Source organism: Condylura cristata, unplaced genomic scaffold, assembly GCF_000260355.1.
Source record: "Condylura cristata isolate star-nosed mole 26May11 unplaced genomic scaffold, ConCri1.0 scaffold00023, whole genome shotgun sequence".
NCBI classification, from domain to species: domain Eukaryota; kingdom Metazoa; phylum Chordata; class Mammalia; order Eulipotyphla; family Talpidae; genus Condylura; species Condylura cristata.
This window is the reverse complement of record NW_004567124.1, coordinates 6577576-6595131: the sequence shown is the minus strand read 5'-3', so window position 1 is coordinate 6595131 and position 17556 is coordinate 6577576. Positions and strand designations below refer to the sequence as shown.

General features: G+C 34.2%; 1 protein-coding gene across 5 annotated transcripts in view; it reads right to left on the bottom strand.

Annotated features, from left to right (window-relative positions):
- Positions 1-1096: 1096 nt before the first annotated feature.
- DENND4A (DENN/MADD domain containing 4A) overlaps positions 1097-17556 on the bottom strand; it is a 99301-nt gene continuing 82841 nt past the window's right edge. For 3 of the 5 annotated variants that reach the window (XM_012728671.1, XM_012728674.1, XM_012728672.1), the window contains 10 exons: positions 14573-14667; positions 14153-14328; positions 13916-14062; positions 12231-12429; positions 11735-11989; positions 10699-10816; positions 10552-10578; positions 9929-10091; positions 9747-9811; positions 1097-6057 (listed from right to left, as the gene is read on the bottom strand). In XM_012728671.1, the coding sequence (XP_012584125.1) occupies positions 5921-6057; positions 9747-9811; positions 9929-10091; positions 10552-10578; positions 10699-10816; positions 11735-11989; positions 12231-12429; positions 13916-14062; positions 14153-14328; positions 14573-14667 (1382 nt within the window). In that variant the 3' untranslated portion in view covers positions 1097-5920. The remainder of the gene's footprint in view (positions 6058-9746; positions 9812-9928; positions 10092-10551; positions 10579-10698; positions 10817-11734; positions 11990-12230; positions 12430-13915; positions 14063-14152; positions 14329-14572; positions 14668-17556) is intronic. The other 2 variants (XM_012728673.1, XM_004687658.2) reach the window with 2 other exon arrangements.

Here is a 17556-nt window from a genome sequence, read left to right as displayed (position 1 = left end):
CTCTGTGATCTAGGACTGAACTTTATTCTTAGAATCCCCTGCAGCTCATTGTGGATTAGGAACCTCACCTCTGGAGGGGTGTAGCTGATGCAGACAGCTATTGCCTGGATGCTAGAGAAGCACTTCTGGAGTCACAGGTTTTTCTAAATGGGTGATAACTGGGGAAGAAGGTTGGAACAGGTGCTGTAGCATGAAGACAGCCCCCCAGCTCACAATTAGTTCCCTTATCATTCCTGAAAGATGATGGATTCAAAAGATGCAGGCACAGTCAACATCTCATCTTCCTGGCCCCTGGCCCTTGGTCCCTACACATGCTGAACTTGCTGACTCCTCTGTTCAAAGGATGAGGTCCTGTGAGATTGCACTCATTACAGGTTAAGTTTTTGGTAAAAGTTAAGGCCATAGAGGAAAAAACCAGGAATTACCACTATACAACATAGTCCATACAAAATATTTTGTAGCTTAAAAGGCCTACATTTGTTCTTACCGCTATACTTCTGAAAGTGAAATTAAATAGCTCAAGAAGTTAAAATTTGTTATTTGCCCTTGAATTAAAAGATGTGAATATTAGGGAAGGAAAGCTACTTTCTAAGGGTTATTTAAAACTATTATTAGAAAAGTCAAGTTAGTTTTGTTTCCATCAAGTGGTCACCTTGAGGAATTAGACATTTTAACAAAGCTTTCTGCTCTGCCCTCCAGCATACTGTCACCTAGCTGTAACAGCAGCTACTAGTGAACAAGATGTAAAACAATTTTAAAAACAGTCTGTTGACTTTAGTCAATGGAGCCAAATCTGGCTTGTAAACTAAGAGATCCATGGGGCAATGTTATTTTTGTCAAATGAGACAGGATTATAAAGAAAGATTGATGCTTATGTAATTTATGGTAACCTCAAAGGTACAAATCCAAAACTGTTCAACACAAAGACAACATGGTGAATAAAGGGTATCACTGCTTCCAAGGTGGCCAGCGTAAAGGATTCTTGTGTTTTTAAAAACTGTATGATGATTTAAGCCCTTTATGTGGAATTTTAAGTGCTATATTAAATACTACTGCTTGCTGCTTTTACTAATACCAAGTTAAAGGACATAAAAATGAGTATGTGCTGGTACTGGTTTTGGAACAAAAGAAACTCAGATGACTGCAGGTTATGATGGTAAACATAGCTTTACTTAACAAACACGAGAGCGGATTCACTGAAGACTAGAAGATAAATGGACAGATGTGATATAAAAAAGAAATCTAACATTTTGGTCTTGATGAGTGAGTTCAAAGTACTTTAGTCTACAGTCCACCGTTTGAGATGAACTGTTTAATTTATGGCTTCATTCCCCCAGAATTCCTATTCTTGGAAATGGCTTTTATTAAATTTCAATGAATTCTGAGTCTCAATAGTATTTTATTTTACAAACATGGTTGGGCTCATTCCTATCTTTGTATCACTTGGTTAGGTATCCAAATGCCATGACCTAAGAACAGGAGGAGAGAACAATGCTGATGGAAGGGTGATTCCCAATAGCAAACTCTGGGTGCCGGCCCTGTACCTGCAGCCAATTCCAGCTAGCCTCGGGGTGTCATCTCCTTACTGATAACCCGGAATCTGCTGCTCTTTCCTGAAATGAGTGAGTGACTAGTGATGGTATTGAACCACTATGCAATGACAAAGTGATAATAGCTATTTTAAGATTAAAACAAACTTTAATGCTCTAACAATCTTTTCTTGATCAGTTTGCTGAATTTCTCTGCCTAGAAAGAAATCCTGATCATTTTATACTATGATAAAAAGGATCAAGGATCTAAATGAAAGCTGGATCTTAATGGATGAATAGGAATTCACTGAGAAAAGGAGGGAAGAAAGATTTCAGTAAGGTGGAAAACTATGTATCTTCTGAAAGATGAATTTGTTGTGCTTGGAAATTAAATAATTTATCAGACATTTATAAGTATTCTGTAAAGGTAATCATGAGTCCTTTTATTTGATAGGCAACTGATATGTATAGTTACATGGTGCAAATTCCAGGCCATTCACTCAGGGTCTTTCTGCGCCATGTGGAGGTCTGAATTGGAAAAGAGTGACTTCTAGAATTGGAATAGAGAACTTTCATTCGCCTGAGGTTGCATTTCCTTGATGGCTCTAGATTTGGGCTAAATTTTTGAAACGTTTCATAATCTAATGGTTAAGCTTCCACACAGAACCAGAAAAAAGGGATGAACTCCAAATTTTTGGAAATTAGCCTGTGTTTAAATGTTTACTCTAATTCTGAACATTATATTGTACTCTCATCAATAGGTTGAAAATAAACTTTTAAAAATTAATTTATAAGTTTGGCCTTTTATGACACTATCATAAACGATCATATTTAACCACAATATTATAATGATCATTTATTTAAAGACTGAGTACCAATGGGGGGAAAGAATCAGAATAGTATTTGGGGTATAGTCTAGTAGATATATTTGAGGGACTAGCTGGCTTTATATGAGAATACCCTTGGTTCTGAGCCTTTTTGGTGGGTGGCTCCCCAACTAGGTACAGCTTGCAAAGTGCTTTGGGCACAGGTTGCTAAGAAAGGTGCAAAGAGTGCCTGTGTCCATCCCTGTGCAAGTTATTACAGCCTGGCAGAGGGAGGCCTGTACAACCACAGGCACACGTCTGGTCCTTGGGCCCTTCACTTGATGAGCAGGTGAAGCTTGGACAATTTCATGTATAAATATTCCACCAACTGCATCAATAGTTTTATCACTGTACTCTGAAAAGAAAATCAGTGCAAAAGGAGGGAGGAGTCCAAATGAACAGCAAGTGTGGAAAGGCTGCAGCAGCTTTATCAGGAGAATTTGTTATCACTTCAAGAAAATAAGCACATGCACACAGATTTTTTGAATCAGAGATAGAAAATTCTCACATTAATTTGTGCATTGCTAAAGTCTATAAACAAAATTAATCAAGCCAGCAAATGTACTTCCTTTGAAGCCAGAATAATAGTATGATGGGATAAGAAGAAGATAACAGGTACTGAGGATGTTAAATTAAAATGGTATGCAGCTACTAGAGAATTTAGTTCTGAAAAAAAGCTTAGTTTTGTATCCAAACAGGAAGGGACAGGACACGCTAACTTTAGCACATGGGCAGACTGGAGGTGCTCCCAGAGGCAGCCTGCTCTGTGAGAAAGTCCCTAGTAGTAGCCTTCCAATTCTAGTGGGTATTTATTATCATATATTTACAAGAAATACAATATAACTTCTACAGTCTGCAAGCTAGTTGCGCTAAAGTATTACAGTAAATACCAAAATAAAGTAAAATAAGTATCACTTAAAATGCTAAAGCCAACAGTTTTAGGGGCCATTTCTTTATACACAAAAATTGAAAGGCATTTTAGAAAACCTGAAAGTAAGCTGGTGGTTTTAGGATTTTAAAGTAAAAAACTCCCTCCCAAAAAATCAGGAAAAAAAGAAAAAAGTCAGAAGATGAACAAGGTGCAGAATTACCTTTGACAAAAGGAGGAAAAAAACTGAATGCTGAAATTGATATAAAATAGAAATGGTGTGACATTCAAAAGACATGGGAGGAAGTATAAGCAAGTTAGGCCAGGACACAGCATGGTTTATTTTCAACTATTGAACACATAAGTGAAACTTAAGAATAAGAAATAAGAGACAGATAATGTAGCAAAAGGCAATTTCTCTCCAACACAATTGGCCATGATTCTCCAAATTTATGATCAACAGAGAGAAACTGCGCAGTTAGTATAGAGTTATTTTAAAGGGTACTCTACATTTTAATTTTCTTTTGAGCAGGGTTTATTAGTTTCTGTTCATATTTTAGGTTTTATTTTTAGAAACTGAATTTGTGCATCTAACATTCCTTTGGGATTAAAAATAGGGAGATACAAAGAGGCAAAACTTTCCATGGGGAGGGAAAGAAAGAAAAATTACATTCACTTTTCCAAATGAGTTTGAACCATAAAGAATGGATTTTACCTCATTTTTGGGGGGTCAGATGTTTGAAATCAACTTGCCATGATTTTTACATATTCTGTGTTACAGAAAAGTAAAACAATCTTGAAAGCAGATTTCATGTGGGAAATAAGCCAAACACTACCACCACCACAAAAAAAAAAAAGAAAAGAAAAGAGAACCCAGAATATCCTGTTTGGAGTATTTGTCACCAATGAAAAAGCATTATCTATCAAGAGTTTCTTTCATTTGACAACTTCAAATGATTTAGAGAACATTAAGACTCAATCAATGTGAAGCCTGGATCTGAACAGTAAAGAAGGGTAAGGTTAGAGTGGTATTTACAAAGAAGAGGCAGATATATGTGCATAGCACCAGATTTTTCAAGTAAGCAAGTTTAGTCCCAAACTAACTGAACTAAAATTTTACATTTTTAAAATTCTCTCCATTATTTCCCAGAGTAGAAAGCTGTTAAATGTTCAGCATGATGCTACCACTAATGGTGTGAACTCAAAATGTGGGTTTTCTGTAGCTGAATGGATTCTAAGTCTCAAAACTCTGATACCTCCAGCCCATGTAGCATAGACTCTCCTGGCTTTATGCACCTAATTTAGGACCATCCTGTCTTCTTTGAAATTGGCTAGAGAATTCTTTCATTAATGCCAATGTGTGCAAACATAAACACACACATGTTAATAATTGATAAAACTAACAGCCACAGGATATTTTTAATCAGAAATTACCAGAGAAAGTGGTTATTAGAAAGAATGGGACTAAATATATTTTTTAAGAGTCTATTTAATATCCACAGTACTTAAACATTCAATCAATTTTCTGATTTTTAGATATTTCTGGGTTTTTAGGTTTTGTAAACTTCAGATTCTGAAGGCTATTGAAAATGCCAAGTTCCTCAATATGGGAAATGCTATCTGGCTGTACTTTCAGAGTTGTCCTTTTTCTACTTTTCAAAAAATATGTTGAATATTTATATATATATAATATTGACAGAACACTTCAGTAGGTCATGTTCTAGATAAATATTTTATAATACAATTTGCATTATACCCAATATTTTAGTTACTAAAATAAAGGTAAAATTTGAGATAAGTGATTTGACATTTCCCAGCATAAGCTTTCATGTAGAATATTAAAATTTAAATTGATATTTGGCTTGGTAAGCTATTTTCCCTGTGTACTCTGTATCTATTAATAGAGAAAATTTTGGAATCCTGGTATGCTGAACCTGATTTGTACTGGCAGGCATGGACTCTCCGCAGGCTGCCCTTGCCAGGACCACTCACTGCAGCCAGACTGGGCACTAACACGCAACCCTAGGACAGTACTGACACTAGCACTAACATTTCTTAGTCATCCTCCCAAGTAATAAAAAAAATATAGATATACATATTGAGATCTGCAGCTGTACTAATTACTTCAACTAGCAGCAGACAAGGAAAATAAGCATTTCATTGCTTAAGTTCATTTGAAGTTTGCTATATTAAGTTTAAAAATTAAAAAAATATCAACTTACTATAAACAATTTAAAATATGTATAATACAACTTCATGGTCAAAACATTCGAATAATCTATGAAAACAGGAGATACTTTGATCTTACATTTGGTTAGGTTCCATATATGATTTTTAAATCTGTCTCTTCCAAGAAAAGTCATAAAATAGTTGCCTTATTTTATAGGAACTAATTTTTGTTAGGGATTTCCTCATCACAAAAATACTTAATTACTTGTTGAAGAATAATTAAAAAAAAAATAAATGGGAAACAAAGTGGCTCCCTCCCTATTTGTCACAATTTTCTTCTTAAACAGTCTGTACATGAGTTATCTGGACTTTCTGAACCATTTACAAATGCATTTTCAAAAAGTGAAGAGAAAAAGTTTAGTCTAAAAGTGTTACTTTATACAACGAATATACAATACATATTCAAAGTATACACACACATACACATCTTAAAGATAAGGTTCTCCAAATGTTTTTCGACATTCCATCACCCCTGTACTTGGTGGTCTGTCACAGTTGTGTGTACTCTTGACTTGACTGGGTGTGAGACGATCGTAAGCCATCTTGTATTCCTTATCAAATACATCTGCAAAAATTCAGGAAGAAATAAAGGCATAAAGAAATTTATATTTGATGTCAACATCAAGTTTTTCTAATACTATAAAATTAGTATTTTAGAGTTTACTAAAGACCATGAAATCAGGGGCCATGGGCCTCCCTGGTGGCACAAGGGGTTAAGTCTCAGTGCTATGTGTTGGCAGCCACTGCAGCACAGCCATTGAAATGACTCACATGGCACAAGAGACCACTCCTGACCCACCCACTCCTTCCCTCAGCAGTGTACCATGTCAATTTGCCTGTTCTGCCCCCCACTTTGTCTCTGGTAAATCCTCTTAACTCCTGTACCACTGGCCTAACCCCAGTTCTTATATGCACAAATAAAAAAAATAAATCTTTTAAAAAAAATCAGGGGAAAATAAGAAATCTCGGGGTCATTCCTGCAAATTAAAGGACAACAGAATTGCAGAACCACAGCAAGGAACTCAGAATCCATATAGTATTTTAGAACTAGATTTTATAGACCAGTGAAACTTAAACGTTTTAAGTTGCCAACTTTTTAAGCTGTTTTTTCTACATTTCTAAATAGTAAACATATACCATAAAATTTACCATCAAGTCACTTTTTTAATTGTACGGTTCAGTGATATTATATATATTCACAATGTTGTACAACTATCACTAACATCTATCTGATAACTTCATCTTATAAAACTGAATCTCTACACTCATTAGACACTAATTTACCATCTTCCCTTCCCCCCAGGTCTTTAGCAACTACCATTCTACTTCTATCTCTGTGATTCTGAGAACTCTAATACCTCATAAGAGGGATCATATATTGTCTCTTTGTGAATGGATCATTTCAGTAGAACACCCTCAAATTTCATCCACATTGTAGTCTTTAGACTCAATTTAATATTTTATTATACAGACCACAATTTGATTAGCCACTCATTTTTCAATGGACAGGATTGTAAGTAATACTACTAGGAACAGGGATGTGTTTATACTTCTTTGAGACTCTGCTTTCAATTCTTATGGGTATATATCCAGAAGTGGAATTGCTGAATCATACAGAAGTTCTATTTTTAATTATTGAGGGAAATGTCATAATGTTTTCCAGAGCAGCTACACCATTTGGCATCCCCACTAGAAGGGTACGAGCGTTCCAATTTCTCCATATGTTTGCCAACACTTGTTATTCTGTTTTTTATTTTTGTGGTTGATAGTATTATCCTAATGGGTGTGAGGTAGTATCTCATTGTACTTTCCCTTGCATTACCCTAATATTTAAGTGATCCTGGTATCTTTAGAGAGTGCTAATTGGCCATTTGTCTGACCTCTTTGGAGAAAAATCTATTCAAGTCCTGTGTTCTTTTTTCAAAAGGTTGTTTTTTGTTTTGTTTTAGGAGTTTTGTATTAACCCCTTATTAGATCTATAGTATTGTCACTATTTCTTCCTATTCTGTGGGTTGCTTTTATACACTGTTGATAGAGTATGTCGATGCACAAGTTTTTAATTTTTGTTGTTGTCTGTGCTTCTGGATCATATTCAAGATAGCACTGCCAAATCCAATGTCCCAAAGCTTTTCTCCTCAGTTTTCTTCTAAAACTTTTATAGCTTTAGATCATATATTTGTGTCTTCAATGACACAGCTACTTCTCAAAGTCATTTTCTCCAAATACCATCACATATTAAGGCTTCAACATGTGATATTTGGGAATGTGGTGGGGGAAGAAGACACAGATGTGCAAGACATAACAATTAGTGTTAATTCTTTAAATGTTTGATAGAATTCACCGTTTGGCTCTGGCTTTTCCTTTGTAAGCTTTTTGATTTCAAACTCAATCATTTCGCTTGTTATAGGTTTATTAAGATTTCCTATTTTTTCTTGAATCCTATTTTTTTTCTTGGGTTTATCATCATCTCTTCTTTTCAGTTCTTGTGTTTAACCTCCTTTAAATTTCCACTTCTAAGTCCTGATTAAGGGCAGAAATGCCCCTGATAAAAAGAACATTGGGACTGTCAGGCTTCAGCAGAGCTTTGGCATTCTGTCTGAGATTTAATCATATAAACAGATTGATGAAATGATCACTGATACATATATTTGCCTTGGGTACACTACTTAAAACCACTTATCAACTAATGAGAGAATATATTACAGATCATACTTGTACTAGGTGACTGTATTCTGCTTTAATAAAAACAAATATAGTACTTTAGTATTAGTGAACACTTTGACTTTTGAAGTTCCAGGCCCTCCCTGGTGGTGCAACAGGTTAAAGCATAGCACTGTGAAGTTAGACTAAGCCACTGCAGCACAAGTTCAATTCCCATAAGGAACAAAGAAACTTAATTAGAAAGAAAATAACTCTGCTGATATAGAAGATAGGAAAGGGAAACTGGCTTACTCTATAACGGCATTAAAATAATTAGTTATAAATCTAAACCCAACAGAGATCAGTGTTTAGCATCTTTGTCTGAAAAAATAAGTCTGAGTAAGAGAAACAGTCAGGGAACACTGCACTCAGATGTTACATTACATGATTGAAAAATAAAAAGAAAAAATTAATTCAAATCAAGGAGCTATTTGATGGATGGACTAAAAGAGACATAACTATATTTGACTTATAATTTTTTATGTATACAAATATTATGTAGCTGCCCTTTACATAAAAACAGGAGAAAAATTTCACAACTCTGGCCTGTACCCCAGTTCTATATGCATAAATAAATAAACCTTTAAAAAATAAATAGAAATAAAAAGCACATAGTAAAAAAAAAGAGAATTGGAATGCTATACTAGGAAATAAGGAGTTAACATAAAAGGCACTAATGGAGGAATTGAAGGTCCAAAAAGATAACAGATAAGAAACAAATAGCAAAATTATATATATAAATTTTACCTGTTAAGACAGAATACAATCACCTACTACAAGTATTACCTATAACAGTCTCTTATTAACTGATAAATATAAGAAACCCAAGTCAGATACCATTCAAGAACGATGAATTATATATGTATCAATGATCATTTTCATCAACCTGTGCACATTATAGATTTTCAGACAAACTGGTAAGACTCTGATGAATCTCTCAGTACCTAACATACCCTAATTTTCTCCTTTTGGTTTACCAGGGGCTATTTCTTCCCTTAATCAGGACATGGAAATGTAAACTTTAAATGAGGTAAGACACAGAACTCAGAGGACGAGATGATGATCAATCAAAAAAGTCTTGGATCACCTAAAATATAAATTTAGTTACCTTATCCTTGCTGAAACAAATTAATTGTTGTTAATGATAAAACACTACAGTTAAAAGCATAGGACTGAAAATTAGGAGTGCTTAATTCAACTATGGCTCTATTATTTACTATGAAACTTGAGTATTAGTTACTTAATCTCATGGGCTCTCACCTGCCTCCATAATAATATGGAAATAAAAACAGCATCTATCTCACAGTGGTTTGGGGTGAAAAATCTGAGAATGTAAGTGGAAGTACTTGCTATCCTATAAGCAATGTAGTAAACCTTTAAAAATTTTAGCTTTTATTATTACTAATATGGTCAAGGTCTCGTATTAGGTAAAAAATCAAAGAAACAATTTGTTTAATATATTAATATAATTTAATATGAATATAATGAAAACTACTGACATAAAACCATACCATAACACATAAATGTTATAGAGTTTATATTATGCTGAATTACCTATATCAATGTTTTCTCTTCCCAATGCCACAAGTGAGAGAAATAGTATTTCTCTATATAAACTCCTAGGGGAGAGGAAGAAGTAGAGAAAATATTAGACGGTGAGACAGTCTAACAAATTACTAAACAAACAATATGAATTTGCCTACAAGAACAATATATTCATTCAAGAGAATGCTTACCTCTGTCGTTTAAAATGAGGACATTTGTTTAATGTTTCTAAAATTTGACTCATTGGTCCATAGACATCATTCATTTTAATGCTTTTTACCATATTTTTTAGTAAGTCCTGGTTAAATGAGTTATCACCTTTTTGTAATAAATGGACCATTGGGTACTTCTGGGCTATAAAAAGAACAAGAGTAAATGAAGGAAAATGTGAGAATAAAGGAGAATGAAATTAAGCAACAACTGACAGCTATTAAATACAAAGCACTAAAAATAATGTAAGGATGATACATAAAGGGACAGAAATCTAAGAATGAAAAAAGGAAAATAATATAAAAATAGTCTGAAGTTTTTTGTGACCTCAAACAGGCAATAACTAAGAAAAAATATGGTTTTCTTAATATAGCCTTTGGAGGAAATCTAAATCAGCAGCTTGGGATGGAAACAAACAAACAAAATAAGTAAAAAGAAGACACTTGGACAAGCAGTGTGCTGAAAGCAGAACTCTATAATAAAACATAACCCCTCCAGCACATATACAGCACCCTTCAAAAAAAAACCAAAATCCAGAAACAAACAAAACCCTCCCTTGGTCTCCAGAAAAGATAGTACTAAGAATATCAAGCTTAACACTCACTCTCAAACAAAAGAGTACGATTTTGACCTGTAAGACAAAAAGTAGTATAATATAATAAAATCCAGTTATACATTAGTTAAGGTTATTTAAAGCAAAGTAGAGATGACTCTCAATGTTGCAAAGTAAATATTGTATGACAGCACTTACTGTGGGCATTCCAGAGGATGTACAGGGGCTGCCCTGGATCCTGATGTAATTTCATATTGTCCCATAACATCTGTATTAAAACATATTTACTGTCTTCAGACATACAGTGGCGAGGGATCTATGTTATAGAAAAAAAAAACATTAATGATCCTTCCATGATAATGTTTTGTAAATATTTTATAAATATCCTTAAATATTTTAAGGATGTATGTGTGTAAGAGAGAGAAGAAAACAGGAAGTGACTGGTTTGTGTGCACTTTACATCCACTGAAGGAAGATGGGCTGACTCTAGAAGGTAATGATTTACAAAGTAGCAGATTTAAAAAAGCCTTGATATCGTGAGGTAGGGCACCATAAAGGACTAACCTGAACCAGTTTATGATTGTGGGTCCACAGAAAGAAATCCATAAATACTCTACATCAGGCTAACACCCTAGCCCCGATAACTCTGATTCAACTTTTGGCTACTCCTTCAAGAGGGACTGAATATCCAAAGTATATGCAAACCATTGATATGAAGTACAAGAAGGGAGAAGGCAAAAATACTGAATTTAGAAACCTTTTAGTAATGGTGGTAGCACAATAAAACGCAAAACTAGAACATTAAAAAAACAAGTGAATGTTAAATGAACTAAATGTTAAGCAAACATTCAGAGTAAAGGAATAAAGAGAATAGTAGCATATGACTACAACATGAATTACAGACATCCTACTAAACGTAGATTTGTTTTTGAAGGAGATATGAGACGTGAGTAGGCCATATTCACAAACTCTTCTCATAGCATCATTTACAGTTTATTTTTAAACTTAAAGCAAATTCAAGACTATTTTGTATAAATTTTACAAAAAGGTTAAAAAATATAACTTGGTAAGAGGAAAATTTACTTGTAAATACAATAAACTATTGCTCTAATGATTCAGATGGTTATTAAAGATACTTAGCATAAAAGTAAACCCTACTATTTTGCATGAGGAATATGCAAGTGTTCCAGTGGTGACAGTAGCACTGCCTTTTAGTTAATTTTTACTTTCATACCTTTGAATACTTGTTACAATGCTCAGAAGAAAGAATCAATCCAGGTAAGTTACTGGGCAAGTCAAGACGTCTGAAATACCACACCAGGTTCCAAAAGACAATTGGATGATGGTCTACAAAGTCTGCCACTGTTATTGCATGGTCACCTTCATTTTCCAATAAGCTTTCAAGTTCCTTCCATACTACTAGAGGACTAAGATATGGAACGGTGATAGGATCTGGACTTGGGAGGTGCCATTCTAATCCTAAAGAATCCTGTTGAACAAACAAAATTAGTAAATGGCAAATAGAGGTTTGAAGACACTAAATCATTAAGAAAATATTCTGTCAATGCTTTTATTATATGTAGAAGGTTATTTTAATTGTATCATGGGACAAGAGACTTCTTGACAACAATAAAAGTGAAACTAAGAATGCTGCTGAGGCTGAGGCTGAGGGGAATGAAATCATATGTAAGTTATCCTGTGCAAACTTTCAAAACAACCAAAATACATACTGTAGCTCCTTGTAAGGTAGCGGGCAGGCTGCCTGTGGGAATGAGCTTCTGTCTTCCAGTGTCTTCTTTATCCAAAGGGCCATAGGTACTAACACTCCTGGCCATTGGAAATATTGGACATTTTGATATAGTTGTTTTTGATCTATCAGCAGGGATCTGAATACTTCGGGCACATGAATTTTCCAGCAGTTTAGATTTGCTTGGGAAATTGAAAAAAGAAAAAAGCTTATCAGTGTCTTGATTTACTTTATTTCGTTTAGAAAGACCATGTTTTTCTCTTTCAAATTAGAGCTGGACAGAGCCAAGTAAATCAAAGAAAAGATGCCACTCAGGCTTCAGCTAGAAACGGTAAATATTTTTAAGTAGTGCAGTCATGTTAAATTTCCTTTTCATCCAGTGAACTTTAAATATTAAGATTCATCATATATTCAAAGCATTTAATCGACAACCTTTATACAGCAGACAGCATACTATGCCTAAGGGATAAAAAAAAAACAGAGGAAACGTTAAAAAGCAGAGGCACCTATTCCTGGAGTCACAAGCCAGTGGGAGACCAAAAAAGGCTACACCTCTGATGAAAAACAGGTGTGCATACAGATCTGCAGTTTTGCTGCTAAGCATCTGGGATCAAATAGTATATTTGCTTGCCAGGACGTTGTAAGTATTTTCTTTTAAACATGCAATTACCAATATGGCTTCATTTGCCCAAATATGTATGGTCTATTTGGCACTTCTTCAAAATGGAGTTGATTTCTATACATCTTTTAAGCATAGATTTATTTATACAGGCACACCCCAGAGATAGTGTGGGTTTAGCTCCAGACTACCACAATAAAGTGATTATTGCAATAAAGCAAGTCACACAATTTTTTTTTGTTTCCCAGTGCATATAAAAGTTTGTTCACACTATATTGTTTTCTGTTAAGTATGCAATGGCATTATGTCTAAAAAACAATGCACATTCTTTAATTAAAAAAATACTTTATTGCTGGTGGTTCAGCGGGTTAAAGGGCAGCACTGCAAGCTAGCCACAGGTGCCTCAGTGTGAGTTCAATACCCAGCCCTGGAGGTGATCCACATGATATGGCAGGCCTTTCCTGACCGGTCTGCTGTTTCCCTCAGCAGTGTACTTCATCAATCTGTCTGTTCTTCTCCCTACTCTGTCTCTGGTGAATCCTCTCACCACCCTTGCACCTCTGGCCTGTACTCATAAATAAATAAAATCTTCACCAAAAAAAAAAAAACAAAAAACCCAAACAAAGCTTTGTTGCTAAAAATTGCTAATCATCCACTGAGCTTTCAGCAAGTAATACTCTTTTTACTGGTGGAGAATCTTGGGGAAAAAAAAATTCATCGTCTGCAAAGTGCAATAAAACAAGGCATGCCTGTGTTAGGCATATTCCAAAGTAAGTACCAAATTAATTCAGGAAAAGATAGAGAAATTCTCAGAATTCTCATCTTTAAAATTCTAGTAAACATTATGTAAATTACAAATTTAAATTCTGGGGGTTCATAACAAAAACCATAACTTTTAAACATTTATGTTACTAGGTAATTTTAAGATTGTTTTAATTAAGACTTTAAAATGATAAATTATAAACACTTAAACATGAAAACAGCTATTTGTGCTGTTACTCTCTGAAACACATAGGTTGTTAAACATACCTCAGCATAATCATAATTACCTATTTAGATCAAGATTCCCCTGAACAGAGATGACAGATGTGTCAAGACCAGTCGCTGATGCAGAGATGCCAGGTTGCCTTGTCTGACTTGAAAAGGAAGATGGAAAATGCATATTTTCTGAAGATGGGCTTGACTTCAAAAAATATCTGTAATATGAATAAGAAGAGTTTTTTCAGAAAAAGAAATTCTAGGAAGCATTACCATTAAACACGAGGGGAACAAGCATAAATCATTACCTCCCAGGTCGTCTTAAATCTCTTATTTCAATATTCAGAAAGGGTAAGAAAAGATTGCCACAAAAGGGACATGTAGTATTGAGATTTGAATCATCTGCTGTCCAGCCAGCCATGATTTCCTCATCATGGACAAGACAATCACAGGTTTTACACCGAGAACAACTTGAGATGAGAACCTGTGTGACAGAAAACTTTATAATTAGCTGATCTGGGCATACTCTGAATTAAAAATTCATTTCAAAATGTAAACCTGGAAACTGTCTGAAGTATGACTTCAGTGATCTGAAGTACAAAATGTCTGAAAACTGGATTTTAAGCATATTCTTAAATGTTTTCTTACTGTACAGAGCCTATCAATACTTAAGTAGTATAAATTTTATAAAGTAATATATAAAGATGCTCCTTTGAGCCAAACTATACCTCCATTGCATAATTCTGGAAGATGTTTGTATTACTCATATTGCAGGAAGATGCCACTTCTGATTTTCCAGGTAAGGCAAACTTTGACAGGGATCCTGTTCATTTATTAAAAAAACAAAAAGCAAAATTAAAATTAACGAGCTAGGATATGAGAATCTTTCACTTTCATAAATTCTTTAATTGTCAAACTGTTTTGCTCTATATGTGAAAGGTAATTTAGTAAAAACATTAATAATGAAAATGTTTTTCTATGCATATATTTTTGTTGTGAGAATAAACCTAAGGAATTCTGATTTCTATAAACTAGCTATGTTCATTACCATTTAGTGAGCATTTTGTGTGTACACTAGAAAACATTCCATTTGTTTATAATTATTATTTTTGGTTCCATTATTTTAAGTTTAAATACAAGAAAATGTTTGGTTTCAATGTCTAGAAAGTATATAATAGGTAATCTTATTTGAAAATTTATTCAGAATCCTTTGTCTTATAAGGATTGTTTAAGCTCTGATTTAAACACAAAGAAATTCTTAAGAACAGTGGATTCTTAATAGGTAACAAGAAGTAAGGAGGTTCTATGGGCAGTCAATTTTTGTTTATATCTTTCCTATACATTTCTTTTCTAGTAATTACAGTAGTTCTTAGTTATAGGCAGGAGATTCCTTCCAAGACCTTTGGATGCCTGAAACCATAGACAGTACTGGACCCTATATCTATTTGAGTTTAAATTTATTAAATTAAAAAAATTATTAAAAAGTTTATAAATTAGGCACAGAAAAGATTAGCAACAGTAACTAATTATAAAACAGGACAATTACAACAATGTGCTGTAATAAAAGTCACATGGATATGGTCTTTTTTTCTTCTCAAATATCTCATGAGGCACAGTATTTTCCAACAGTGGAAAACCAGTTGTAATTGAAACTGAGGAAAGGGAAACTGTAGATAAGGGTAGTTACTGTATCAAATTTTATGAATGAACAGTGGCATTTTAGAAATATAAAGGTCAATAAAAAGTAATGGTATAAATTTTTAGTTCAGAAGAAATAGAGAAAAATAGGAAAACATGTTAAATGAACTATGGGGATGTAATATAGACAAGTTGCTCATTGTTTTAACAAATAAACGATAAGGAAAAAAAAGAGGTTCCTGAGCTACCATTGGCCATAGGTCCAGCCATGCAAAGATGTAGAGAAAGAGATGCGCACAATCTGTAAAATGTACTTACACCCATTAAAATGTACACACTGAACATAATAAAATTAAAAATAAATTTATTAATGTCAATAAAAAGTTAAAAATGACATTAAAGTCTATACTTTAGAGGTACCTATTTAAGACAAAATTATGTATCACCTGGAATTTACTTTAAAATAATTCAGTGGGGAAGGAAAAAGAAACATTGGCAGCAGATAAGTAAGGAGAAAAATTAAAACAAGATCAGCCTTTTGTCGATAATAGTTGAATTCTGATGAAGAGTAATGGGCTTTTGTTGTGCTATTCCTTCCACTTTTATGTATGCTTCAAAAATTTCCACAAAAAAAGACAGTGCTACAGGCCCTCCCTGGTGGTGCAGCGGGTTAAAACACTACACTAAGAGGCTTGGGCCACTTCCGCATGAGTTCGATCCCGCCTGCCCTGGAGGAGACCACATGGCGTGGCAGACCTCTCCTGACCCGCCCGCTGCTCCCCTCAGCAGTGTACTTCGTCCATCTGCCTGTTCTGCTCTCCATTCTATCCCTGGTGAATCCTCTCACCCTCTGCATCTCTGGCTTGTACCCCAGTTCTGCATGAATAAATAAATCTTTAAAAAAAAAAAAAAAAGACAGTGCTACAAATGAAGAATACATTGTATTCATTCCTCACATCATACACTACAACAAATTTCAAATGGATTAAAATTTCAATCAAGGTTCAAATCTAATTTTGTATGGCCATGAAGTATAGTGGTTTTTACATTTTAAAGTTTTGTTAGAAAAAAACAAAAAGCAAGAAATAATCTGTGACAGAGATGTACTTAGCCTCAAAAACCTAAAATATTTACGATCTGGCCTTTTACAGAAAAAATTTGCTGATCCTTCCCTAGGCAAGGGAACAACTCAAAATGCAGATGATATGGGGAAAAGACTAATAAATTCTGATAATGTAAAATTTAAAACTTTTGTGGCAAAACAACAACTTGATAAACTTGGTTAAAGTATCTGCCACTTTTGTAAAGGTGAAAGGATTACTTAATATGAAAAAGAGCTAGTAAAGCTTACAAGGCCCAGTAAATAAAATGTAAGTACAGTACACAGGAGAAGAAATGCAAATAGTCTTGAATCATATAGATACTCAATTTTATTTCTAAGAGAAATACAAATGAAAACTAAACTGAAATACATTCCTTACCTATCAAAGGACAAAACCCCCAAAATTTGCAACCTTATTTTATTGACAAGGGAAACAGTTATTATTAAATACTGTCAATGAGAATGCAAAATAATATATCCCAGAGGAAGGGAACATGGCAATATCACTTCAAGGAAAAAATTGCAGTAACATCTAAAGACAACCTGGCAAAAATATGCCATGTATCACAGCATTACTTATGATAGTCAAAGACTAGAAACTTAATGGTCTATCAGTAAAAAGTGGTTAAAGTATATTGATACACTGAAATATGAAATATGCAACCTTAAAAATGAGAGTGAGACATGCTATGTGGATGATATGGAGTGATCTTCAACAGCTACTGTTAAGTGATAAAAGCAAGAAGCAGGAAAGTAGGTAGAGGATGTTACTTATGAATATTAAGACAAGGAGATAATGAGAACACACACACACACATAATCCTCTCACCACCCTTGCACCTCTGGCCTGTACTCATAAATAAATAAAATCTTCACCAAAAAAAAAAAACAAAAAACCCAAACAAAGCTTTGTTGCTAAAAATTGCTAATCATCCACTGAGCTTTCAGCAAGTAATACTCTTTTTACTGGTG